The sequence below is a fragment of the Rhinolophus sinicus genome, chromosome 14 (assembly GCF_057876585.1).
Source record: "Rhinolophus sinicus isolate RSI-liver-muscle chromosome 14, RSI-T2T, whole genome shotgun sequence".
Classification (NCBI taxonomy): Eukaryota; Metazoa; Chordata; class Mammalia; order Chiroptera; family Rhinolophidae; genus Rhinolophus; species Rhinolophus sinicus.
This window is the reverse complement of record NC_142514.1, coordinates 186,431,486-186,457,791: the sequence shown is the minus strand read 5'-3', so window position 1 is coordinate 186,457,791 and position 26,306 is coordinate 186,431,486. Positions and strand designations below refer to the sequence as shown.

General features: G+C 53.9%; 1 protein-coding gene across 17 annotated transcripts in view; it reads left to right on the top strand.

Moving 5' to 3' along the window:
- Positions 1–26,306, top strand: part of SHANK2 (SH3 and multiple ankyrin repeat domains 2) — a 459,770-nt gene that overhangs the window by 53,043 nt on the left and 380,421 nt on the right. For all 17 annotated transcript variants that reach the window (XM_088789779.1, XM_074336881.2, XM_074336891.2 and 14 more), the window contains 3 exons: positions 6,733–6,952; positions 21,008–21,211; positions 24,647–24,718. In XM_088789779.1, the coding sequence (XP_088645905.1) occupies positions 6,746–6,952; positions 21,008–21,211; positions 24,647–24,718 (483 nt within the window). In that variant the 5' untranslated portion in view covers positions 6,733–6,745. The remainder of the gene's footprint in view (positions 1–6,732; positions 6,953–21,007; positions 21,212–24,646; positions 24,719–26,306) is intronic.

Here is a 26,306-nt window from a genome sequence, read left to right as displayed (position 1 = left end):
TAGTTGCCCCTGGAGTCTGAAAAGGGCAGGAGGTTGGGTTCTTTTCATTGCTTTCTAGAAGGAAGCAGCCCTGACGAGACCTTGGCGTGGCCCAGGGTAACTCACTTCGGACTTCTGCCCTCCAGAGCTGCAGGAGGATGTTTCTGTCGTTGTAACCACTGAGTCGGGGGTAATCGGTCACCACAGCACTAAGAGAACATTTAGGGAGCGTCCCAGCCCTTGCTCTGAGGGAGCTTACAGGAAACTATCGCCTCTTGTGTTTTTCTTCCAGCACTTGGTGGTTTCCCTTTTTCACATTGAAGTCTGTGTCTGGCCAGATTTATAGGTGTGGGGTGATGTGGGCTCGAGTTCTCACGTTCTTCAGAGGAGCGGCCTGCTGTGTCAGCGCCCTGTGCTGCTTGCTGCTTTCCCCTCGGTGCCCACATCTCCAGGCCGGTCCCAGGGGTCTCTGCTCTTTCCATCGGTCTGTTGGCCTGTCTTTGTAGCAACACCGTACTGCCTCCATATTATACCTGTTTAGAAAGCGTTGGCATTTGGTGGAGACATTCTCCTTCGTTTCCAAAGGTGCCCTGCTTATACGTGGCTCTTCCCACTCTTTTGGGAACATTGAGATCGGAATGTTTCGTTCTGTGAGCATTTCCGCCGGGACCTTCATTGGCAGATGCGTCAAATTTGTTATTTTGTGGTGCTTTTCCGTGTTTGAGATACTAAATCCTAACACGCATGATCAGAGTGTGGCTCTCCATTTATTTGCATCTTCCTTCAGTTCTTTCTAGTTTTTTTAAAAAAAATAAGGCTCTGTCGATTTTTTCCATAAAGCTCTAGCACATATTATCGTTTTAGACATTTTTTTTCCTTAGCGATCTTGGTTATTTTTGGTTCTACAATAACGTTATTTAAAATGTTTTTCTAATGGTTTATTGCTAATGTAACAATTCAGTAAACTTTTGTGTAGTTATTTCTTACCAAGCATTTTGCTGGGCTTTTTCATGAGTTGAAATAATTTATCTCTAGGTTCTCTTGGCTCTTCCTTGCGGAAAAGCATATTATCTGAAAAATAATTATTTTTCCCCCTTCCTTTTAATCCTTAAACAGTTCACTCATTTATCTGTTTGCTTGTTTATTTATGATACTGTTTGCTATAGGATTTGGGTAGACACCCTGTTCAAGTTGAGGAAATTCTCTCTTACTTGCAGTTTTCCATGAGTGTTGATCCCGAGTTGGGGTCCTCCTTCCTTGGTGTCCACCCCAGGATGGTCCAGGGGCTGGGCCTCTGTTCTCTGACTCTCGCAGGAACCTGTGGACTCAGGTTTGACAGGTGGGTGGGGGCAGCGTCACCTGTGTCTAGCTTGTCTCCCATGGAGCCTTTCACTGTGCGTGAGATGCTTCTCAGACTCTGCAAACATGTTGGCCGGTTGGCCAAGCGTTTTGTGACGAGATCAGGAGTTGGGTGCATACCAGTCGGTGAGAACCTCGTAAATGATACTCCAGGAAACTCAGCCAGGCTAAGGGTGCCCGACCCGAATCTGGCAGCTCCCTGCTCTCTGGTGTGTGCTCTGACCCCGGCCTCCCCCACCGGCTCCTGACTCAGCTCCCAGGGGTGCTGGTGCCTTCCTCCCGTCCAGCGTCAGGTATCTGGGGTGCCGTGTCGGAAGGCTTGCTGCTGCAGACACTTCTCGAGCTGCCCACCCCCTTGTCATGTGCCCCGTGCCTTCCAGTTCCTTCTTAGTAGTGGGTGTGCTGTGCCGGTGCCTGGAGGACAAATGATGAAAGGAACACCAAGGCAGCGACTTCCCACCGTGGGCAGAACCTCGTAGCTTCCTCCAGTGTTCAATTCCTCTTCCACAGGCTCCCATGGGCCTGCTCTCAATCCTGTAGCCTTGACCTTGACCCGCAGTGTCAATGTCAGTGCAGACCCCAGTACAGTCCCCTTGGGGGGCTTGCTGCTTTGGTGATGAGCGATTTCCCCCCCCCACCCAAAAAAAGCAATTCTAAACCTGAGCTGATGGAACTTCTGCATTTTTGGAGGCGGTCTTCGTAGGCCTTGCAGCTCTAACCTTGATAAAGTTAGCTTCAGACACGCGCTTTTGTGTTTATGTGTCTCTGTCCCAGGTCGGGTTTCATATTTGCACTGTGGCGAGTTGTAAAATCTACCTAGCTGTCCGTGAGACGTATTATTAAGTGGCCCGAGGTGCCAGTTTAAGATTTTATGATTCATCGGAATAATTTTAGGTTTCCTTGGAACACTTTCGCGGCAAAATATTGAGTCTCTGTGAAAATTGCTTTTACTGCCATTAGTTTACCTTTTTCTCCTTATTAATCCGTATCGTGGATGGACCCATGAGTCAAAGACACGTCCCAAGAGTCACTGAAATTTACCGGCCTGTGTTTTGATAGCGTGAGATCGTTTTCCCCTGACATGTAGTTTGCCCGGGGTGGTGATAACCGTCCCTCCCAGACCTGGCACTGACTTTCCCCTGGGAAGCCGGTTTTCATGTTGAGTTTTGTACTTTCCTTTCCTTCCCTCTCTGCGGAGCCTCCCCACCCCCAGTCACGATGGGGTGATGGGTCAGAGAACCGATACAGCCCCTCTGTCCCCCAGGATGTTGCCGGGGCATGCAGCAGTGAGTGCCTGGTTCTGTTGGAATTTCAGATGAGTAATTGTTTAGCGTATGTCTCATGCACCATTTGGAAAATGCTTAGAGTAAAACGGATTCGTTGTTTATCTGAAATGCAGCTTTAACCGGATGCCCTCTGTGTTACCTGGCGGTTGGACCCAGGGGTTAATAATTAAATGTGTTACCAGGTGTTTGCTTTTCCCAGGATCTGCTGATCACCTTGCTCAAGCCTCTTGTTAAGGTCGGGACCCTCTCACCCTGCTCTCCGGCCTCGGACTCCCAAGACGGCCCTGGAAAGCACTGGGCTGCGGGTCCTTCCTTGCTTGTGGACGCTGTCCGGGCAGCTCTCAGACCCATGGGGCCTTCTGTCCTTGACCTCGGTTACAGATGTCACCCCCAAGCCCATATGAGCGGCTAGGACGGGTGTTCTCATGGCGGGCCACTTGCCGAGTGGGAGGTCTGAGGACAGCAGGAGGGGCTGCGGATGCAGGGGCCCTTCCTCTTTGCTTGTCAGTTTTGTTTCTGGAATTGAGTTTGAATTCAGGCTGGCATCAACATTCTCAAGCCACCACTCCTCTTTTTTCTGCACAGAAGGCCCTAAGGGTTGTGCTCACTTCATGATTCGTATCTATGAGTACACGGCGGGTGGCCAGCTGTAGATGTGTTGTATGTGGCCTGCAAAGTGACCACTACAAAACCACTTCCTGCCTTTCATACACTCCAAATGTTTGCCGAAAATCTGACCTATGTGAAAACTTTGCAGGTCTGGTCCCACGGCCGTGTCCTGCGGGTCAGGTCCCACGGCCGTGTCCTGCAGAGCAGCAGGACCTGCCTGGACGATCTGGGGCCTGTGCCTCGGCCTGTGGCTCGGCCCCCACCCTGCCCACTTCTCCATGCCCGCGGCTTTCCTGGGCTTCCTGTGCTGTGTGTCTGCTCCGTGCCGGTGTCTGCTGTGGGCTCTGCACACGCCCAGCTTCAGATGGTGACATGGAGGCCTGTGCTGCTCCGGGTCCCACGGGCTTTCCGGGGCGAGTGCTTGTCCTGGGTGGGAATGCAGGCAGGGCAGCAGGTGTGCCCGCAGCACCTCAGGAGGGGACGCTCCTGCCTCCGTCTGCAGTGGGGGTTCTTTCTCCTTAGATACCGACCCTCCTGTGAGTGTGATGTGCCATCAGTTGTCGTGCTTTCTCTCGGTCCCTGCTGGGTTCAGAGGCAGCACAGGTGAAGGGTGAGGCGGCTTTTACTGGAGCAGAAGCTACTCTGAGCCCACCTACACCCTCAGGGCAGAAAAGGCCACCAGAACCCCAGAGTGACAAGACCCAACACGTGTGTCTGTCCTGACCTGGGAGGTGGTGAGCGCTGCACCTCTCCCGCTGTCCAGAGCACTAGGCCCGGCTCCTTACTCCCAGGACATGGCCTCTGACCCCAGGACGTGGTCCTTGACCCCGGGACACGGCCTCTGACCCCAGGACGTGGTCCTTGACCCCGGGACACGGCCTCTGACCCCAGGACGTGGTCCTTGACCCCGGCACACGGCCTCTGACCCCAGGACGTGGTCCTTGACCCCGGGACACGGCCTCTGACCCCAGGACGTGGTCCTTGACCCCGGGACACTGCCTCTGACCCCAGGACATGGTCCTTGACCCTGGGAAACGGCCTCTGACCCCAGGACGTGGTCCTTGACCCCGGCACACGGCCTCTGACCCCAGGACGTGGTCCTTGACCCCGGCACACGGCCTCTGACCCCAGGACGTGGTCCTTGACCCCGGGACACGGCCCCTGATCCTGGCATACGGTCCTCACCCCAGAACACGGCCCCCACACGTGGGACACGGCCCTCAGTCCCGGGAATAGGCTGATTGTATCTCTGTGTCTCTGTGCTGCTGCCGAGCTCTTCAGCGTTACAGCCGCAGACTCGGCTGGAAGTGAACCTGGGCTGTGCTTCCCGTTGCAGGCCCCTGGGAGCCCTGAGAGAGGGCAGCGGCCCGGAGGCCCCATCCCGACCACTGAATCAGCTTCTGGCACTGTGTTTTTTGAAAGCTCCCCAAATAACTTGCCTGAGCAGCCAGGATGGAGAACCACTGTTCTAAAGGATACACTTCACTGGAGCCTGGCATATAGTTGGAAATAATTACATATACGTGTATGTAATTATACAGCGTATTTATATAATTTATATTTATGTTATATATTATAATACATTATAGCTACTTATATATAATCACATATACTGTATTATAGCACACTCTAATAACGTGCAATTATTTCTGTGGTATAATTGTAATTAGAACTGTATCATATAGTACAGAGGTACTTATGTGTGCTGTGTAATTCAGCTGGAAAGGATTTCTTCACGTGTGCTTGGTGAACGTGTTACCAGAAGGTACGGCTGGCTGGCTGGGCCCTCACTCAGATGGAGCCGGGAGCCGGAGCCTGTCCTCAGCCTCAGACCCATCCACTCGCTCCCGTTGCCTCCTCGTCAGTCCTTCCCCCGGTGCTGCGATCCACCGGGCGGTTAAGCCTCTCAAACAGCAGATCCCCCGAGCCACCTAGGAAGCCTTTATTCTTTAGAATGAAAGTTCCCAGGTTCACCCCAGTGGAACTCTGAACTGACGTTTCGGAACCAATGGCTGTTCCTGTCTTCACTGGCCAAAAGCCTCTGCAATTTCAGCTTAAGGTCTTCCCGGCCATGGAAGCACAACACCCCGAGCTGGCACTGGGTGAACTGCGTCCTACTTGGGACATTTTTGAGCCCTGCCCCTCCGCACCCGAGGCACCTGGGCCTGGGGTACATGGGGCCCCCTCCCTCCCACCCTCTCTATGAATATTTCCAACACAGAGACAGAAAAACAGAGACATAATGTAGCACACATCTGTGTCCCCATCTTTGTCAGAGTTTGACATTGTATCATCGCTGCTGCAACTGTTTTAAGGAAGTGAAACGTTCCAAGTGGTGCGAGCCACCCAGTGCTCTGTGCCCCCGTTCCACGTCCGTCGCCTGCAGTCAGCTCATCAGGACCAGGTGGCATCCTTCCCGCCTGGGTGTAAGCGCTGCCATGTGTTGGCCTCGTCCTGCAAATCACCCTCCTTTCGCTCAGTAGTGTTGTGTTTGGGGTCCTCCACGTGTAGCTGGGGTTCACTCAGCCCCACAGCTGTGCCGTCTGTGAGAGAAGAGACCACACCTTAGTCAGGCAGACTCTGGACGGTAGGGTGGCCCACGTTTGCCCTGTGTTGCAGGGAACAGTCTCGTCCGTGCATCTTTCCATGTGTGGACCTCCTTACAGAGTCCAAGTAGGAGAGGAATTGCTGGTTAGGCACGTCCTCCCCCACGCTCCCTGGCACCCCGGTCCATACTGGCTTTATGCTCAGTGTTCTGGGCCCTGCCCACAGAGCCGGGTGGCACAGTGGCTGGCCTGCTCCCAGAGTGATGTCCTCGTCGTTCTCTGCTCTGACAGCCGTGGCCCGAGGTGGAGTCGGCACCCCGACCTGGTTCACTGTACTTGATCGAAAGGAGGCTGTACCCCCAGCTCCCACGGACTCTCAGGGGCCCCGAGTCCCTGACTTCAGCCTTTGGGTTCAGCTCTGTCCTGGGCCCCGCGATGATCTCATTCCCGAGCCCGGCCTGCCTTTGGTTGTTTTTGCACGTTCCCTGTCACTGCTCTGTGTTTGAGGTGGAGGGGTCACTGTAGCATGAACTTGGCTGCATTTCTTCCCCACCTGCCACTCTGTCCTGAAGACAAACAAAAGCCAGTCTCTTTGCTCATCTTGGAAAGTTTCAAGCTGCCCCAGCAGACCTGTGGTTAGTCCCTGCGAGCTGTGGTCACGGCCACAGCGGTGAGGGCTCCTTTGAAAGGCCCATTTCCCAGCATCAAGCAGAGCTCACAGGCGCCCCCACTCAGGTCCTGGCTCGGCTTGGGGAGGCAGTGGGGGTGCCACCTGCTCACTGCCTTCGAGATCTGTGTGTTACACACACACGGGCCCTGCCGGCCGTCATGCCAACAAACGCAGGGCGGTGAATCAGCCCACACTCATCCAAGCCCAGTGCCTACCGTGTCCCTGGGTTTTCTTCCCTTCTTCCATCTTCACGCCCCCCATGCTTGTTTCCTTCTCCCCCCAGACGCAGGGCCGCCATGCCGCGCAGCCCCACCTCCAGCGAGGACGAGATGGCCCAGAGCTTCTCCGACTACTCCTTGGGCTCAGAGTCGGACAGCTCCAAGGAAGAGACCATTTACGACACGATCCGGGCCACCGCGGAGAAGCCCAGCAGTGCCAGGACGGAGGAGAGCCATGGCGACACGCTGGTCATTCGCGTTGTCATTCAGGACCTGCAGCAGACGGTGAGCCCCCCTGCGCGTCCCTGGTCGACGTCAGGCGTGACATGAACGGGAGGACGCCCGCGCTCACCTCTGCACGGCCGCTCCTCCCCTCCCCACCAGGCGCCCTGCCGCTCCACTCCTGCCTCACAGCGTGCTGCTGGTGCCTCGGTCCACAGCATTCACTGAGCACCTACTATGTGCCTGGGCAGAGGCCGAGCCTTGCAGAGGAAACACACAGTGAGCGCATGAGTGGGCGGGGCTTCCAGCCCCAGCGGACCCTGCCTCTTCCCCTGCTGTGCTCAGTCAGGCATGGAGCCCCTGTGTTCCATGCTCTTTCCCACGTCCTGGGTGTGCGAGCTCTGTCTGGTGTGCCCTTCCCCTCCCTGCCCAACTCTGGTCGCCCTTAAGGCCTGGGCCCAATGCTGTGTCCTATGCCACCCCTGCCACGCACATGCCTGGTGCCTGTGGGTCCTTGCTGGCAGGTCCGCCACTGCCTCCGTGTGCGGGGTTGGCTCGTGGGAGCGTGGCAGGGCTTGGGTCGTGGGCCCTGTGGCATGTGTGGGGCCAGCACAGGGGGCGCTCTGAGTAGATCACCTACCACGCAACAGTGAGCGAGCCAGCGTCCCCAGGTCACACCCCCGTCCCTCCCTCCCAGGGCACTTTAAGACTCCACTCCCTGAGGACACGTTTCCTGTGTGCTCTCCTTCCCCGCCCTCTGACTTTACTTTTATTCCCTTCAGCAAGTCCATCTGGGCTTTCTGATGAAACGTGCGACTGCTCAAAGCAGAGATGAGCACATGCCAGTCTGACCTCTCCCTGTTCCCATGAAAGGCCTGGTCTCACACGTGCTCCGTCGGTGCTCCTGACTGGTGGCGTTTCTGGTGTGGGGTGTCAGGCAGTTCTCAGGGGCATCACAGCAATGTTGCCCTGAAGACCTTTTAACATTTCACAGATATTTTCTTATGTTCGAGTCCTCTTTCTGTGTTGTTGGTGGGTTCCCTACTTCAGAGACAGCAATTCCTCTTATAATGGCTTCCTTTTCCATGTCTGTTGTCTTTTCTCTGATTGCTTTACTGACTTGGTGGTTTTCCTCTTTGTGTCCTGCAGTTTTCTTGGTTGTGTTTTCCGTTGCATCCATTCTGTTCTTTGTGATTCCCCACTTACTGTGGTCGTGTTATTACAACTTTCCATTCGTTTTCATAGCCTTGTGCTTATTCTTTCTTTTCTTTTTTCTTTTTTTAAAGATCTTATTGGGGAAGGGAAACAGGAATTTATTGGGGAACAGTGTGTACTTCCAGGACTTTTTTCCAAGTCAAGTTGTTGTCCTTTCAGTCTTAGTTGTGGAGGGCACAGCTCAGCTCCAGGTCCAGTTGCTGTTTTCTAGTTGCAGGGGGCACAGCCCACCATCCCTTGCGGGACTCGAGGAGTTGAACTGGCAACCTTGTGGTTGAGAGCCCACTGGCCCATGTGAGAATTGAACCGGCACCTTCGGCGTTAGGAGCATGGAGCGCTAACCGCCTGAGCCACTGGGCCACCCTGTGCTTATTGTTTTTGACAATTATTCTTTTGAGTTGTTTATTTATTTAGTCGGTTTTATGTCTTAGTTTTCTCCCGAGCATAAATGACTCCTGGAGCGCTTTCTTCTTTTAACTGGAGTGTGTTTTCATCGAGAACAGAGGACTCAGATGTCTGGGTTTACATGCCATCCTCTCCCTTTTCTCACTTCTTTTTGGGCCGCGTCTCTGTTACTTCCCTGCTGTTTCTTGCCAACTCATCTGTTGGCCAATGTGGTGTCTTCCTGTTTGTTCTGATCATGTGAGTGAATTTTCTTCTTTTCCGGCTGGAGCTAGACTTGCTGGGCTGCCTGTCCTTTTAAGGCCCAGGAGCTAAGAGTGTTGAGCCCTTTTAGAAGGCCTGGGCTCCCTTTTCTCTTCTGGGATTTTCTGGAATGCTCTGCACTGGTGTGTGTCCCATTCTCATGGGACCCCCCGCCCCGGCCCTTGGAGTGGCCCCCACTCAGCAAGCAGTCCTGTGGGGAGGGTCTCTGCTGGACAGTCAGTCCTGAGCCTCCGTTTATCTCCCAGCCCCTCCCCAGAGGAGGGGAGACAGAAGGACCCCCGTGTCCACATCTGTCCAGATCTGAGCGAATTGATGCAGGATGTCTAGATTTCCGTCCCCTCACGAGTACCACTTCCGAGAATGAAGGTGCCACTTGGCGTTTTCACTTTCTCTGGGGCATCTGTGAGGGATTTTCTGGTATTAGGTTATGCTTATTTTCTACTTTGGGTGCTTTTTGGGGTGGCTTTATTTATTTGGGGTCACTTGGCGGGACCTGGCTTCATCCCTTTTCAGCCCCTGGATGCTGCGTTGCTCGTCGAAAGCCCTTCACCGGTGGGGACCCTGGGATCTCCGCCACCCCAGCGTGGACCCATTTGACCCACCCTTATGTGACCGGGTTTTACCTACTTGAGACCCTGTGTTTTCTGTTACTGTTCGTTGATACTGGAGGGCTGAGGAGGACAGAAAAGCTCTTCTGGGATGTCACACTCCAGAACTAAAGATCGGAATTGGGAAGGCAGAGCCAATGGGCCTCACCACCCCAGGGTGGGCCGCCCGCTCAGCCCAGGGGGCACCCTGCGGCTTGCCACCGCCCCACCCTGGTGTCACACATCCCTGCAGACATATTCCCTATGTGGGGAAACCCCGTGTCCTATAACTGCACCAACACATCTTGTTATAACTTCCTGAACATTGAGCAGGGGCCAGACACTGCAGGAGGTCTGTACGTGCGGGATTTCATTTGGTTCTTGTAAGAGCCCCAAGGTAGGCCGTGCTTCTGAGCATTTTCACTGAAGTATAGCACACCTGCAGTCTACCCTCCCAGTCATGAGATAGGTTTACCATGGTCCCCATTTCCAGAGGGGAGCATTGAAGATCGGACACTTGATGGAGCTAGTGCGATGGCTCCGAGTGGCACCCGCCTCACCCAGCGGTGGCCCCTCACCCTTGGGAGTGACTTCTGTTTGCAAGTGTTACTCCTCCGGTGGGACTGAAGCTTGAAAGCTTTGAGCGACAGCAGTAGCCTCTTGTGGGAGGTTCACAGCACTGTACAGGGAGTGGTTGGGCAGGGTGGCCCTGGGGACGTGGCAGGCATGCATGGTTCTGCTCTCGGGATTGTCACAGATGCACACAGGCCTTCCTGTGTGGTGGAGGGCTGGCACCAGTCCGGAAACTTGGCCTTTTAAGCAAGTGGCGTGTGCCAGAATCAATAGAAACTAATTCTTCTGGGATTCATGTTTTTGGGGGACAGGGAATGAGGAAGTGGGGACAAAGCTGGCGCCAGGGTGCAACAGTCCAGTTTCTAATCTACATGGAATGTGACATCACATTCAGAACTCAGAAGAGAACACAATGGGTGTGCTTTCAGGGGTCTCCTTGGCCGTGTACAGCATGGGCCTGGCGTCCACCTCCGGCCAAGGGTCTCACTGAGACCGGAACTGAGGCTGTCAGTCAAGTGTCCATCCCCACAACCCATCCCAGTGGGTTGGCGGAGGTGCAGGGGCCTGGCCCACGTCTGGGCCAGTGCTTTGGGAAAGTGAGTTTTCCCGGCATGTTTGCTTTAATTGGTGCTTCCATTTATTAAATAAGTGTGTCTCAAGTTGGATATCTCATTTAGGGGAAAGATTTCAGCAGCAGCCCTGACCCCTCAGGGTCAACTTATTGCTATGCACCCCCACCCCTTCAAATTTCTACCCCAAAGCAGCAGCCCTGCACCCCTGCCCCTCACATCTGCTGACAGAGATGCCCCCGAATTTATCACTTGCTTCCAAATGGACTCTCAGATGCGCTTGATTTGCAAGTGACCTTGGGTTCTTGCTTATCATTGAGGCTCCAAATAGAACTCACGCAGCAAAGCCGTCTTACCTCCTGCTTCATCTTCTTGCTGCAGATGCATCTTTGCTTATTTTGCTTTCTGTATCTGAGTTTCTTATAGTTTTGAATGTCAGGAGGGTCTTGGCAGTTTTGGAGCCCATCTCCTCGGATGGTGTCGGAGAATTTAGCCCCTATTGCTGGCCTCTTGTTCTGCAAGACCAGGTGGTGGCCCTCCATCGTGAGAGGGATCTGGAAGGCCGGTGCAGGAATAGCTTGTTACCCTGAAAAGCCCCCTTGGGCACATTGCTGGGTACGCATCCTTCTCATTCCTCTTGGCCCCTTGGGGGGTGAGAGCGATGTCTTCTTGCAGGACGTCATTGAGTCCAGGCTTCTGGATATTAGTGGCTTGACTGCAGCCTCTTAATGGCACTTTGAGGATTGGCCTTGATTTTCTGGGTGGCATCTTTCCAGAGGCGAAGCTGGGGTGCGTGTGCCTTCTGCCGTGTTCTCTACTGCATCCTATCACCGGGCGAGTGAAGAGTGTGGGGGGTCGGGCCGAGGAGGAGGCACAGGTCGGCCATGCCTGGCTCTGGTGTCCAGGGCTCGCTCCTGCCCCGGCTTGCCTCGCGTTCACACAGGGCTCCTTGGCCACCGGCTCATCTCTCCCAGGAAGCTCGGGAGGTCTCCCCAACCCTCCGGCTGGTGGGAGGCCCTGGGCTCACTCTATATGCTTCCCGTACCCAGGGTCTGTTACCACGTCTGTGCGAAGGACATCACCTCTCCAGCTGCGACCTCCCATGTGGGGGCCAGAACTCGTTTCCCTCTTGATATCTTCTCAGTTGAAAGCTCAAAAGCTTCTCAACGCATGATGACCAGAACGGATGCCGTGACCCTTCCCTTCCTCTCTCTGGCCCTCCCAGCCTGGCGCCCGACCCCTTCATAGCCAGTGGTTACCTTAAAAACCCAGTGTTACTGAGGTGCAATTTACAAGCCATAAAAGTTCTCATTTTGAGTATGCCCTTCCACGATTTTCAGTAAATTGGCTGAGTTGTGCAACTGCCCCCACCATCTGGATTTGGGGTCTAACGTCACCACCTTATGCCTGCTTACAGTTCATGCTGGGCCCCATTTCCAGCCCCAACAACCACTAGCCTGCTTTCTGTTTGTGGATTTCCTGTTCCGGCAACTCCATGTGAATGGAGTGAGTGGCCCTTGAGCCTGGCTTCCGTCACAGGGGATGAGAGTTGTGAGGTTGCCCACACCGTGGCTTTGCTCAGTGCTTCCTTCCTGTTGGTCGCCAGGTCCGCGTGGATGGACCACTTTGTCAATCATGCCAACCCAGGTCACGGCCAGTTGGGTTGTTTCCACTTTTAGGCCGTGAACCTTCTCCGATTCTGTTGTTCTGGCCACAACGCAGGAGCTGTCCCGAGCATTCCGTCTCCCTAGGGCATGTGGCACCCCTCCCCTGCTCCGTGTTTCTTTGTGTTGTCTGCTTCCCCTGATGGAGACAAGTCTATGCCCTCAAGTCTGGCCGCAGGAGCAGTGCTTACCCCGTTGATGCCCTAAATGTCACCACATGTCGTCCAGTAACCCAGGCAACGTACAGATGAAAAAACTCTTGTATCAAAAAATGTCGTTGTCTGTTGGGCTGCCATTTTGTCATCAGGTCTCCCTGCCCCAGAATGGATTCTTTCCCGCCTGCCTGTTTCATGATCGAAAGGAAATTCTCTGGGGATTTTAGACTGAATTAGAAAACTAGTGGTACATGACCCTGACTTGAGTGTACTGGGTAGAACTAACCCCTGGTCGTTCGTGGAAGGTGAAAAAATTCACAAGACTCCAAAGGAATAGAAGTTAGAAAGCTTATTCAAGAAGAAAGGCGCCAGCAGAGAGGTTGCCGGAGGACAGACAACTGCACCGAACTTGAGGTTAGCTTTTTCTTATATGGGAAAGCGGAGGTAAATTTCCTTACAGCAGCTGTGACATCTAGCTGATGTATAGACTGGGGTCGTTTGATTGACATGTGCAGGTTATATAACTCGTTTCTTGCTGTGCATGCTCTTACCCAGAATGCATATGGGAAAACCCACAGGGGAGGGGGACCAACCTTCATGTTCATTTTATTCTAATTATTATAATGAGGCTGGAGTTCACGCTGGGGCAGGCGTCAGCGATCTGCGATCTGCGCAGGCATCAAAAACTTGATTTTTCTTACCTCCTTTTTCTAAGGATGTTTTGACAGAAAAGTTTATCTCTAGGGGGCTGAGTCTGTGTGGTCCCTGGGGAGGGGATGCAGGCCTGGGCAGTCCCGCTCCGGCTTACTTTTATTAATTCTTTTTCTGCCTCATCATTGAGTACATGTTTTGCCCTAAAAAAATAAAAGTCATCAAAGAGGATTCAACGGGCAGAAGGAGAGCATGCGGAAGAGCTCTTCTTTCAAGAGCTTTGAGTCCATGACGCGTGGCCCAGGGTGACCCCAGCCCAGCCAGGGAGGCCCCAGGAGGCTGAGGACTGCCTTAGGTCTCGGCTCGATGCTGTTTCGTTTTTTTCCTTTAATTCAGAGGAAATTAAAAATATAGAAAAATACAAAGAATAATGTCGTAAATACCAGGGTATCTGTTATGCAGAATTTACAATGTTTGGCATTTTGTCATTTTTAATCATAGAATTAAAACATTATTGATAAAGTGAAAGTCTTCCTGGCCCTCCTGCCCAGTCCCTTCCCCCTCGAGGCAAACGCTGTCACGAATTCAGTGTGAATCCCTCTTGTCTATTGCCCTCTTTTTGTATGTATGAGTGATCGCTACATAGTGTTGTGCTGTTGTGTAAAAAAGAATGCGTATACCTGGTATCATACTGGGCTTCTCGTTTATAACTTACCCTTTCCACTTGGCATTATAAATTTGAGATTAGTCTTTATTGGTATTACTGATTTATCAGTCATTCACCCATCCATTCATCTATCCAGTTTTCCATCCTTCTTCTATCCATCCATCCATCCATCCATCCATCCATCCATCCATCCATCTACCTACCATCCATTCTCCCATTTATCCATCCATTCATCCACTCACACCCCACCCACCCACCCATCTCTCCATCATCCATCCATTCATCCATCTTCTACCCATCCATGCATCCCTCCATCTATCCATTCACCATCCATCCATTCATCCATCCATCCTTTTGCATTATAGAAATACATGCTTTGGATCTTTGATCTCTTCTTTGAGTGATCCTGCTATGTCCTTTATAGTCTGCATTTGGATCACCTTTTAGAGACAGAAGGCATGGACTCTGGTTGTCTTTGTGGTTTCATTAATTGGCTGCTGGGCCAAAGAGAACCACCCTTCTGCTGGCCCACAGCTTCCCTCTGCCTCTCTCTCTGTGACGTGATGACAATCAACCTCGTTGTCCTTAGATGGAGTGGCTTACATTTTACAGTTTTAATCAGGAAATCGGTAAGTCACAAATTGTTTAAAACAAAGGGCAATCAATCTCAGGGGCCCGTCAGTGGAAGGAAGGCACTGTAGAGTCAGGTTTTGAGCTTGCTAAAGCCTGAGAGAGGCTTCATTTTCATATGTGCAATTAGAAAACAATAACAACATTGTAACCAGCATGAGTTTTGTGTGTTGTAAGGATTCTGTGCTGCACCTTCCTGTTAGATATTAAGTTAGCGTTTCCTGTGTGACGGACATGGCCCCGTTCGCCGGGGTCTCCATAGCCCACACGACACACGTCTGACCTTCTGCTTCAGCTTAGCATTAATACCCACTTAAATGTCTTTGAGAAAATGGTGTTTGGGGCAGGTGGCTTTGTTCTGGAATTATTGCACATTCTGGAGAAAAGCTTTGCGAGCCCCCAGTGTGCACGACTGTTCCGTCTCAGAGGCCCTGCTGGTGAGTGTCCCAGGCTGGTAAGAGTTATTGAGACGCTGACAACACCAGGGCCCAGAATCATCAATGTTTAATGTTCTGCCTTAAATCCACGGGCAAGGCTGTTTTCCAGCACCTTTGCTCTGCCGGGTGGATTTCTGTGATTCCTCACTCCTGGGTCTGACTCTCCTTTGGTCCCAGCTCTGACCTTCTCACTGCCCTCCTCCTGGGTGGGCGGGGGCTCTTATTCCTCAGAGTCTAATGCAGCCGTGGTCTCCCCCGCCCCCCACGCTGCTGCCGAGTTCATGGCTCCCTCCTGTGCTGGTGGAATCCAGTTGAAACGCGTTAGCTTAGCATCAGGACCCGTAACCCCAGCTACTCCCCTTGCTGCTCTGTGACTCAGGGAGCAGTCCTGAGGTTTCTCAGTGCCCCATTGGTCCTGGCCGGTGGGCACCATAAGTGCTGTGTCTGCGGTCAGGATTGCTTCATGACCCCTGCTGCTCACTGCACGTCATTACGGCTCTGAGCGGCTTCTCTAGCCGGCAGCATCCTGTCCTTGGCGGTGGGCTGGCCTGACATCGGGGGATCAAAAGGGGCAAATCAACTCCTCCAAGGAGGGCATGAATCACTGACCGAGCCTGAGTCAGTGCCTCCCAGGTCACAGTCACCTTGACAATGGCAGAGGACCCTTAAAAATCACCAGGGCACGCGTCTGCCTACCATGTCGCATCAGCGTCAGAGGACTGCTACTAGGCTTCTGTCGTTTGAAAATTATGCGGATTGGCAATATGAGTCCACGGCCCTTTATGCTTTGTTAGTGCTTACGCATTCAGAAGCGCTAGCTTGAGCCCTAGACTTCAGGGTCCACTGGCAGGTGTCCGTCTGGCCAAGGTCACCCGGCTTTCCCCAGTTCCATATGAATCCCTCATTTTAGGCTTCTTGTGTTGTCATTGGCAGTGGTTCAGGGTTTGCTGCCCCGAGTGCCAGCCTGGTGGGTCTTTGTCCACAGCAGGAAGCGTTATTTCATCTGGACAGTGGCATTTGGAACTCACTCAGCTGCATTTTGGGTTGCGCTTGGTGTTGGCGGTTTTTCAGAGGTGTGTGAACAAGCAGATTGCACACGGCAGCTGTTAAAGGCCAGAACTCCTCTGTGCACCTGGAAGGGGTCCCGGCACGTCCGTCCTGTGCGTTATGAGTGGAATTGATGACGGCATCAGCCGGGACCACAAAGGACCCACTTGCGTGGGAAATGCGCCTCTTTGCACTGAATGACATGGTCATAAATGTGGATTTCTTTCAGAATATCTGGAGTTCTTGCTGAATGTGGATCATAAGCGTTTGCAGAGCTGGGACATTTCCTCTCACTGGGGTCTGTTTCTAGCTCTGGGTCCTGAACGGGGAGATACAGGAGGACCCCCTTAGCACACTGCCCCCAAATGTTTGGCACTTCTCCCCCACATGCTTCTCGCTTTTTCTGGGTGGATGTCAAGAGTGAGGTGGATGGAAGGCTCACCTGAGGACCATGAATGAACAATGCAGCAGCGGTCATGGCACCGGAATGTCGTGTGGGATTCAACCTCGTGTCATTGGTAGTTCCCTACTTGGGCTTCGGACAGCCCGCCAGAACAATACGTATTTTATGGAGTATAATAGTTACCGTTCTTTTGAGATCTGTCTAGACATTCCCCTTACCCTTATACAATCCTACAAAACAACGCTTGTCACCATCTCCATTGTAAAGGGCCCAGGCAGATTTGGAAAGCAGTTGACTCTCCTACGTGAAGTTCTCCTGCCATGCTGTTGCAAATCAAAACTGCCTTGTCTACTTTCTGCCTACTTCTGCCCTGGCAGACCAGCCACCCTGGCACTGGTGGGCACATGATCCCAAATCAAAATGTTCTGTGACCCTCATGGATCATGTGAGATAGTTGACGTTATAGACGTGGCCCACTATGGGCACGTGGCTCTGGGTGTGTTGCAGAGACCTGGCCATGGTCACACGGTGTCATGGGCTGAATTGTGCCCCCCAAAATTCATGCGTTGGACTCCTGAAACCCAGAATCTCAGAATGTGACTATATATGGAGCTGGATCTTTAAAAGGGCAATTAAGGTAAAATGAGGTCACTGGGGTGGGTCCTTATCCACTGTGATTGGGGTTCTTATAAGAAGAGGAGATCAGGACACAGACACACACAGAGGGACAAGCGTGTGGAGACACAAGGAGAAGATGGCCAAGGAGAGAGGCCTCAGAGCCAGCCCTGCTGACACCTGGATATCAGACTTCCAGCCTCCAGGACTGGGGACAGTGAGTGTCTGTGGTTTAAGTGTCCCCCCAAACCAGAGTGCTAGGACAGCCCTAGAAAACTAACACACACAGCCGACATGGGGGACCTAGGCTGGGCATCCACCTCTGCCTGTTCTGTCTGTTCGCCGGTGTTCTTCCCGTTGTGTCTGGGTATTCACCGTTTTGAGCCTCACATCTTGCAGAACAGCTGTACCTCATGTTGGCCATGTAGAAGATTGGCTGTCTCTCACTCCCTTCATTTTAGATTTGAGCTTTGCCCATGGAAGGGCCAGAGTCTCATGAAGGTTGGCGACACGGCCGACCACAGCTTGTTGCTCACAGCCCTGCAAACGTTGCTGGTGCAGTGCCTCCCCTCTCAGGATCTACTCTGTGACTAAACGAGATCAGGCATTTGCAGCACACTCGGGACAAAGCAAGCCCTCAGTCCATGGCAGCTCTCACTTTCCTCATCATGACCAAGACCTGAGCTTACTTTGCCATCGGATTATATTACCTGGGGCTGTTCCATTTCTGGAACTTTGTATTCAGTGCATTCCCATTCCATCAGTTTTTACTGAACTTCAGATACAGGGACTCAAAGAAAGATACAAGCGCTTGTCCTCATGGAGCCCCTCATAGTGTGGAGTGTGGGGGGAGCTTAATCAGGTGAGTATTAGAGTGATGGGGAGTAAGGGGGAGAGAGAGACTGTGTCCTGGAAGAAGACATGGGTGGTTCAACTGTGCCAAGATGTGGATCAAGGCCTCGAGGGTGCTGAGAAACTTAGAACTGAAATTGGCCAGAAAGAATCCTGGGAGCCTTCCTGGACGTCGGGCTGCTGTACGTCTCATGAAATCAAGGCTGATGTCAGCGACAAGCCCCTTCTCTTACTGTTAGGGTTTTGCAATTTTCTGCCATGTCAGCCCCTCTCCCCTCCCCCAACCACCCAGGTCCCATGACGAAGGAAGGCCCTTCTTGGCAGGCAGTAAGGGAGAAGCCACTCTGATTTGAGTCTTGGGTCTCATTACATTCACTTGCAAGTTTTCCACTCAGCTCAGCCCAGACACACTGGGAGGTTTTCAGGTGGATCTGGACGTCTAAGTGTTTGGGATGTCACATCAGGAGATCCATGAGTGACGTTACTGAGTCCTGCCTGTCAGTTAGGAGAAAGTGGGGAGAAGCTTTCTAAGGCAAAAATACACGCTGGTCCCACCCCCCTCATAGGCAAGCAGCACAGAATAGAGAGGCTGTAACCCACAGGCTGGACAGGAAAGGGAGAAGGGGTCAGTCAGGACAGGTCCCTGGATTCAACTCAGGGTACTCAGTGGTCAGCTCAACCTGGGGAGACACCATTGAGAGGGCGAGTCCTGGCTCCGGTGGGAAGTGTGACTGTGATTTCATATTTTAGCTGACAGATGAGGAGGGGAGGGGATGGTCAGCTGGAGGCACGAGTGCACAGGGCATACACAGCCTGGAATTCCAGAGCTGCCCGTCAGTGGTTTGGCATTGCCGGGGGGGGGGGGGGGGGAGAGAGAGAGAGAGAGAGAGAGAGAGAGAGAGAGAGAGAGAATGTTTGTATGTGTTTATATGTGTGACTTTGTGTGTTTGTATGTATGTGTGCATGGGGGAGGGGGAGAAGGGCAGAGGGGACATTGACAGGCAGGACATGTCCTGAATGTCCTGCGAAGGAGGCAGAGGCCAGACTGTGGTCAACTCTTCTATGTGTCTCTTTGGTAAAGGCACAGGCCCTGAACCCCTAGGCTGCGGAGTAATTGGATTGAGAAGGATCAGCACCATTGTCACCATTGTCATTATCATCACCATCATCACCACCATTATCACCACCATCACCATCACCACCATCACTGTCACCACCATCACCACCATCACTACCATCACTATCACCACCACCACCATCACCACCATCACCACCATCACCACCATCACTATCACCACCATCACCACCATCACCACCATCACTATCACCACCATCACCACCACCATCACCATCACTATCACCACCATCACCACCACCATCACCATCACCACCATCACCACCACCACCACCACCACCATCACCACCACCACCATCACCACCACCATCACCACCATCACCATCACCACCATCATCACCACCACCACCATCACCACCATCATCACCACCATCACCACCACCACCATCACCACCACCACCATCACCACCACCATCACCACCACCACCATCACCACCATCATCACCACCATCATCACCACCATCACCACCATGACCATCACCACCAGCACCACCACCACCATCACCACCATTGTCATATCACCATCACCACCATCAGCACCATCAGCACCATCACCATCACCACCATCATTACCACCATCACCACCACCACCATCACCACCACCATCACTGTCACTGCCATGACCACCATCACCATCACCACCATCACATCACGCTCTAGGCCCTGAGCTCTTCAGGGGCAGAATCCCCATCTCAGTCATCTCCTGTTCCCTACCTACGCCCACCCCCATGCTGGTACATGCAGAAGACAGACAGAAACTAGAGGAAGACAGGCGTTTCCTCAAGCAGCCCTTCACTGGCAGTGGCCGAGGGCTGACACCAGCCTGTCTTTGCAGGCCTCCCTATACTGCCGGCGAGTCTTCCAGCAAATCACTCACCCTTTGAGAACACCTGTGACATGTCATGAAGGATGCCCATCTCACAGGGCTGTCAGGAGACGTGTCTGTGGTGCCAGTACTAGTCAAGCAGGACTTCACTGGGTGTCACACTAATAGCACTGGGACCGGGGAGGGTCACGTAGGGTTCAGACTGTTGGCTGCGCCCATGCTGGATTCGGCCCTGCTCCCAGGGTGTTCCCTGCTGGTCTTCGTGCTGAGCCCTCAACCTGAAATTCCCACCCCGCACTCCCGCATCCTTCTTCGTTCCTGGTTATTATTATGGTGCTCATGCCCTCCTGGGCAGCGTTACTCCTCCAAGGGTCGGTTGTTCGGCTGTTTCTTTTCACCTTTTCCATATCGTATGATCGTTGAGACGTTCACCACTACAAATACAGCTTCGGGCTGCTTTGCCCATTCTTGTTCGTGCGGCTCCCAGCATGCGTGCGTGTATTCATCCCACAATTGTGGGTCTCCCAAACCGTCAGGGCTGGGGTTTGTTTGCCTGATCGGGGTGCTCGGTAAGCAAGGGAGCGAGTCAGTGATGGTACGGGAGGAGGGAAGAAGCAGTGTTTGTCCCGTGTCGTCTAAGCTGGTTACACCACAGGCTTCCCGTGGGCCGGGTGGGAGCATGAAGGCAGCACCGATCACTCATGAAGGAAGGTGCCAGGAAGCGGGGCGCTCAGCCCTCTGAGCTCTCATCTCAGAGAAGGTGACGGCGGCGATGCTGCCACTCTCAGTGGCATCCGTGGTTCGGGAGCAGCGGCGTCTGTGTGTGTGAATCTGTTATGTTCAGAGTTGGCGTGGGTTGTACACAGACACTCGTGGCCTGGACTTTCCCATCTGGGAGGTGACCCGACGAGACTGCCTCCTGCATGTGAAATGCCAAAGAGCAATCAATGTGAAAATTAAGTCACTCTGTAATTTGCTTTGGCTGTGGTTCTCAAAGTGTGTTCCCCGGAGCAGCAGCCCCGCATTGCCTTGAAACTTGTGAGAAATGCAGGTCCTGGGGCCCCATCCAGACCTCCTGAGTCAGACACTCAGCTGGCTGGGCGAGGGGTTGGCAATCTGTGTTCTAACAAACGCCAGAGTTGGAGAAGCTCCGTACAAGTGAGGGAAGTGCCCACGGCAATAGGTGGTCATTGATGACAGAGACTTGGGTCAATGGTGAGAGCCAAGGCCACAGGCTGAGTGCCAGTTTCTCCCCTCTCCTGTGTACCAAAGGTCTCCATCTCAGTGGCAAGAGGTCTGATTTTTCATCCTGAAAAGCCATGGGATCCAGGATGGAACCACCTTTGCCATCTCTGGCCATGTGCCCAGAGTGGCTGCTCTGGTGGCGTCCGGGTCACTAATCACGTGTCTGTGTCCTTCCCTGCAGAAGTGTATCCGATTTAATCCGGACGCCACGGTGTGGGTGGCGAAGCAGCGGATTCTGTGTTCGCTGAACCAGAGCCTGAAGGACGTCCTGAATTACGGGCTATTCCAGCCAGCGAGCAACGGGCGCGACGGGAAGTTCTTGGACGAGGAGCGGCTGCTGCGCGAGTACCCGCAGCCCGTGGGCAAGGGCGTCCCCTCGCTGGAGGTACTGGGCACGGCGGGAGGGGGCCCTGCACCAAAACCCAAATGCAGTCTGATTCAGAAATCCACCCCCTAGGTTAAATCGTCAATGTGGGGGGATCTTGAGGTCGCACCTACATTTGCTGTGAGTTGCCGGCGGTTGTGCAGCGTTTATCCATTTGTTTTCTGGCTCTCGATTTGACAAGCTTGTTGGGGAGAAGTCTTGGTCTGAGCAAGCCATGCGTCCCACTCAAGCCCGTGTCACCAGGACCTGAGTCCTGGAGGTGCAGAACAGGCGTGCTGCTCCCTCCCTCGCCAGCCTCCCTGCCCTCGGGCTCAGGGTGGCCAGTGGCCATCCCGCTGTTACTAGAAGCACCCCTTCCCTTCTGGTTCTTGTCCTGGGAGAGACCAGCGGGCTCTCAGAGCTGCTAGAGCCAGCTATGTGGTCTTGGGCCTCCACAGTGGCGTGGTAGGTGCATAAGGTGGGTGGCCCTACCCACGTCTACGTGAAGTGCAGCCCCAGGCCCTGCCTTCCTGACCCTGGTGTGCTGCAGCCCAAGTTTCCATGTAGTGTTTCCACGTGATGCATTAAGATAGTGACACAAGTAGCCAGAGTGTGGTCATTGCTCTTGCACAACACGTCGCTGGTATTAGGGGATCGCTTTCACGTCAGCTTGGTCAAACAGAGGACGTAAGCGTGGCTCGTAGCTGGCGTGTGAAGTCGTGGCGTCGCAGTGGATTCTACGATATTCTCAGTGACTGGAGATAACTCTGGTCAGACATCATGGACCCCAGTTCAGAGCCAAGGCCATGCCTCACCTGCACATTTCTGGGTCTGAAGGTGACCTTGCAGCTGAGATTCTTGGGCTCCCCACTTGGTGGGATATGTGTGGGACCAGGGAGAGGGTTTCAGTGGAGAAAAGAGGGGTGCTACTTGGGAGTTATGTGGTGCAGCTGCTCTGACCTCAGTTTGCTCACCTGTAAAATGGGCATCCATCGAAAAGTCACTTATTGAGGACCTACTAAATAAGCAGCAGGCACTCAGTAGGCATATGCAGCATGCACAGGACAGCAAAGGGTCTGGTCGGTGGAGCTGACACTCCAGTGGGAGGCGACCGACCAGGAACAATAAATAAACCTTCATTTCGGAGGCCAGGAATTTCCAGAGCAATAGTGAAACAAGGCAAGAAGAGTAGGTAGGCCAGGACCTACTCTTGATCAGGAAGTCTCTTAGAGGAAGCAGTGGGCCCCTCCCTGACATGAGGCCCCTTACCGCCCGCCCCCTCCTCCCTGAGAAGTGAACAAGCATGTGGAACCTGGGCGGGGCTGTGAGCAGCGGGCATGCATGTCCTCCCTCCGATGGCCTGTCCAGACCCTCCTGGGAGCCCAGTCAGGGTGGGAGGTTTGCGCGTGAGCGTCCTGTCCCAAGTGTTCACCACCCCACGTAGGCACATGGGCTCGGAATCCGTCGGACTTGGTCCACTCTTGGCAGCCTTGCTGTGCAGCCTTGAGCCTGCCACCTAACCTCTCTGAGCCTCGGATGCCTGGCTGTGAAGTAGGGGGAACATTAGCACCGTCTTCTCGAGTGGCTATGAGGCTCACATGGGGCGTTCACAGAGCAGAGCCCTTAGCGAGCGAGTGGCGAGTGCCCCGAGTTGGCGCTGTGGCTGCCGCCATCACTAGTTCTTGCTGCCATGAATGGGTTGTTCATACTTACATTCATTCATCCCCTTGGGCCACTGTCCCCCCAGGTGCCCCACTGTGCAGAGTGGAGACGCCTGGAGATGGATGCGTTAGGGCCAGGTGTGGATCTGGCCTCGTTTCCTGGGCTGGTCTCGGAACTATGGCTGGCTGCTTAGGGAACACCGAGAAAAGAGCCAGAAAGGGGTGTGTAGCCATGGGCTGTACATGCATACGACTCTGGAAGCACTCTCCTCCTAAGTGCTTACCTTCCCCCGAAGGATGTCATCGGCCCCGGCATTTTCCAGTTATAGCTGAAAAATGTGCCCATAGATTTGCGTCCCTTTAGACTTTATAGGTTTAGGTGCGTGATTGTGAGCTCGTAGGTGTCCTGACGTCACTCTCAGTGGCTCCTGCCATCTTGACCAGAGGCATGACAGGAGAAGACAAGCCGTGGAAGAGTTTCCTAGAAGCCCCAGAGCGTGGGGCACACGGACACGCGCTCCCAGGCAACTCGAATCAGGACCAGGACGGTCTGAGAGCCTACGGGGGGCCCGGGTCCCCTCCCGCCAGGTCACCTCAGGGACATGGACACGTGCAGCCTGGGGACTGGGTGCAGCCTGCCGTTCACGAAACTTCCCGATTTCACGGCTGGTTTATTTGGGCACTTAAATCGAGTTTCGGTCTGTGCAACATGGCATTTTGTGTGTTTATTCATTGCTGTTGCGTTTGGAGTAGAGGAGAGAGGAGAATGAGGCTGGCCCTTTGGAAACTTTATGTGGGATTAAACTTTCAGTGCCAGGCTTAGCTCAGGGACTGCCTTCACTTCACGATTCACGTGGGGACATTGTCACCTACCCTGTGCTTGTTCAGGCTCTTTGGAGTGTGATGGGATGCAGGGAAGAGGAGGAGGGAGGGAGACAACAGCATTTGTCCAGCGCCAGGTCCATGCCTGGAAGCTCACATTCAGTCCTCGGGTCACCCCAGGAGTTTTGTATCCTTACTTCTGTGTGACAGATAAGGAAACTGAGTCCTGAGATGGGGAAAGTGTCCAGGCAAAGGTACCCCATGGACAGGACGGTGCAGGGGCTGGAACACAGGTCTCAACTCAGATTCTCAGTGACTCCCAGACTGCCAGCACCCTTCTGTAACATGGAGCGTCCCCAGCTCTTTGGGTGACAAAAGGGGTCAGGGTGCCTGGGGAATGAGGCCGCTGACTGAGAACCAGGCTTTGTTCTTGGGCAGACGGGGCTCCTCCCTTCCTAGGATGGAATTCCCAGTTCACAGGTGGCGTTGCTGGTTGAGGGAAAGAATGGTGGCTCCTCTGAGGCTGCAGGCACGGGAGGAGGTGGCCTCAGCTGCGGCTCCTTGTGCGGCTTTAATAAAGGCTGATGGCACCGAGGAAACACCGGCCTGCGAAGGGGCACCCTCATTTCTCGGCGAAGCCAGTTGAAGGCAGGCAGGTCCTACCACGGAGCTGCGATCACTAGTAACGCTGAGGGAAGGGCCCGGGGCAGGTGGCCTGCTCCTATGTCCCTGTGGGGCGCCCTTGTTCCCTCTCATGGCTTTGTAGCCCAGTGGCTGCGAAATCTCAGCAGAAGTCATTCTTGGGGTGTCCTGGGCTCTGCGTTCAGATAGATACAAGCCACGTATTGAATGTAGAAGGGTTTAGGGTGGAGCCCCTGTGTCCGGTGAGCCGCCCAAGGAGAAGGCTGGTTTTCCTCTGGGCAGCCCCGGGAAGTACTCACCTGGTATTCTTTTTTCCCTGTGTCTGTGCCAGTTCCGATACAAGAAGCGGGTGTACAAACAATCCAATCTGGACGAGAAGCAGCTGGCCAAACTACACAGCAAGGTACGCGGACGTGGCTGTCACCTGCACTGCTGGCGCTCCGGCTGCGGTATCGTCTCCCGAGATCAGGGGAGCTCACTGAGCAGAAGGTTCTTCCTCCTGGGAGGTGCTGACAGGGCACCTGCCGCGTATCTGGTGTGAGAGACGGGGCTGCAAGTACAGGTGGGCTGGGCCGCCTCACGCTGCCCGCGGCCGCCCTGCCGCCTGGGAGGCAGTGGACTTGCTTAGTGAAGCTGGTGGGCACTCGGGCAGGGGAGCAGATCCCAGTGGGGGCTCCGGAAGGGTTCCTGGAAGGCAGGGGCTTTGATGGGTGGCATTTGGACACGCCGTGGTGGGGGAAAGGGGCACACGTGAGCATAGTGGGTTCTCCCCCGGCGTCGCCCACATGGGTCCGACTGAAGCACGGAAGTGAAATACATCCTCCCCATGACACCCAGAAGGACGTCGGCCAGACCCCCACCCCCCTCAGATACCACAGCTGTCTCCTCCTGAAGAGTGAAAATACATTAGATGACAACCTAAGTGAAATAGCATCGCTTTAGAGAGTGGAACCCTGTTTGATGCTTGTCCCCTGGGTGTTTCTGGGAGGAGGGGTGGCCTTGCTGAGCCGTTGCTGCCGAAACAGAAGACAGCGCGCAGTAGGTTTCTGGCTGTTGTCACTCCTGAGATTAAGGTGCTGTTTACACCCAGGTGAGACATGCACGTGGGCAGTAGGTGACAGTGTAAGGAATGAGCCACGGGCTGCATTTGAAGCACTCAGTTCCTGGCTGGACGCACCATGTGTGCCTGTTCCCAGGGTGCCCAAGCCACCGGGCGGGTGTGCCGTGAGCACAGCTGCCCTTTGTCAGGGATGCTGTGTGTGTCCAGGGGTGCCAGAGCGTGTGGCGGGCACCTCGCTTAGTGCCTGTGTGTGATACCTGAGGGTCCTCCCAGCCCCGCCCCGTCCTACCTGGGGAGCCTGTAGCGCTCCCTGCAGAGCACAGGGAAAGCCAGAGTCAGGAAGCGACCTGGGCGGCTTCCCTCAGCCGGCCCTGATGCAATCCAGGTAAGCTCACCTGCACCACCAGCTCACAGAGGGTGACGCAACCAACAGGGTCCACTGGTTTTTGTTTCGTCCCCCCGTTTGTGTCAGGATGGACGCGTGGAGTTTTGTCATAACGTGCATGGTCACTATTGGTTTCTGTGCTCACATTGTCCTGGTGAGGCTGGTAGTGGCCCTTCTGCCTGCTTCTTTGTCCTCGCGTGTCCCTCCTGGCCTTGAGCGCTGACGGCTTTCTGGAAGCACAAGATGCTCAGTCTCTGCTTGGACTTGCCCTGCCCAGCCCTGAATCCCCTGCGTGTGGTGTTCAGACCCCACAGTCTGGGTGCTTACGGATTTTTTGATTATCCTCTGATGTGTAGGTAAAAATAGGTTTGTGGATTAAAAAAAAAAAAAGTCTGTTAGTAAATAGCAATGAAGGCATTAAATGAAACCAAGTGCATCTTGTGTTTGTGGCATCTGTTAATTTCTGGTCCCAGAACGTGTGGAAAACGTTCAGGTGGAAATCCAGCCTGTGCGAATGGGCCGAAGGGTCCAGAGCTTCAGTGGTTG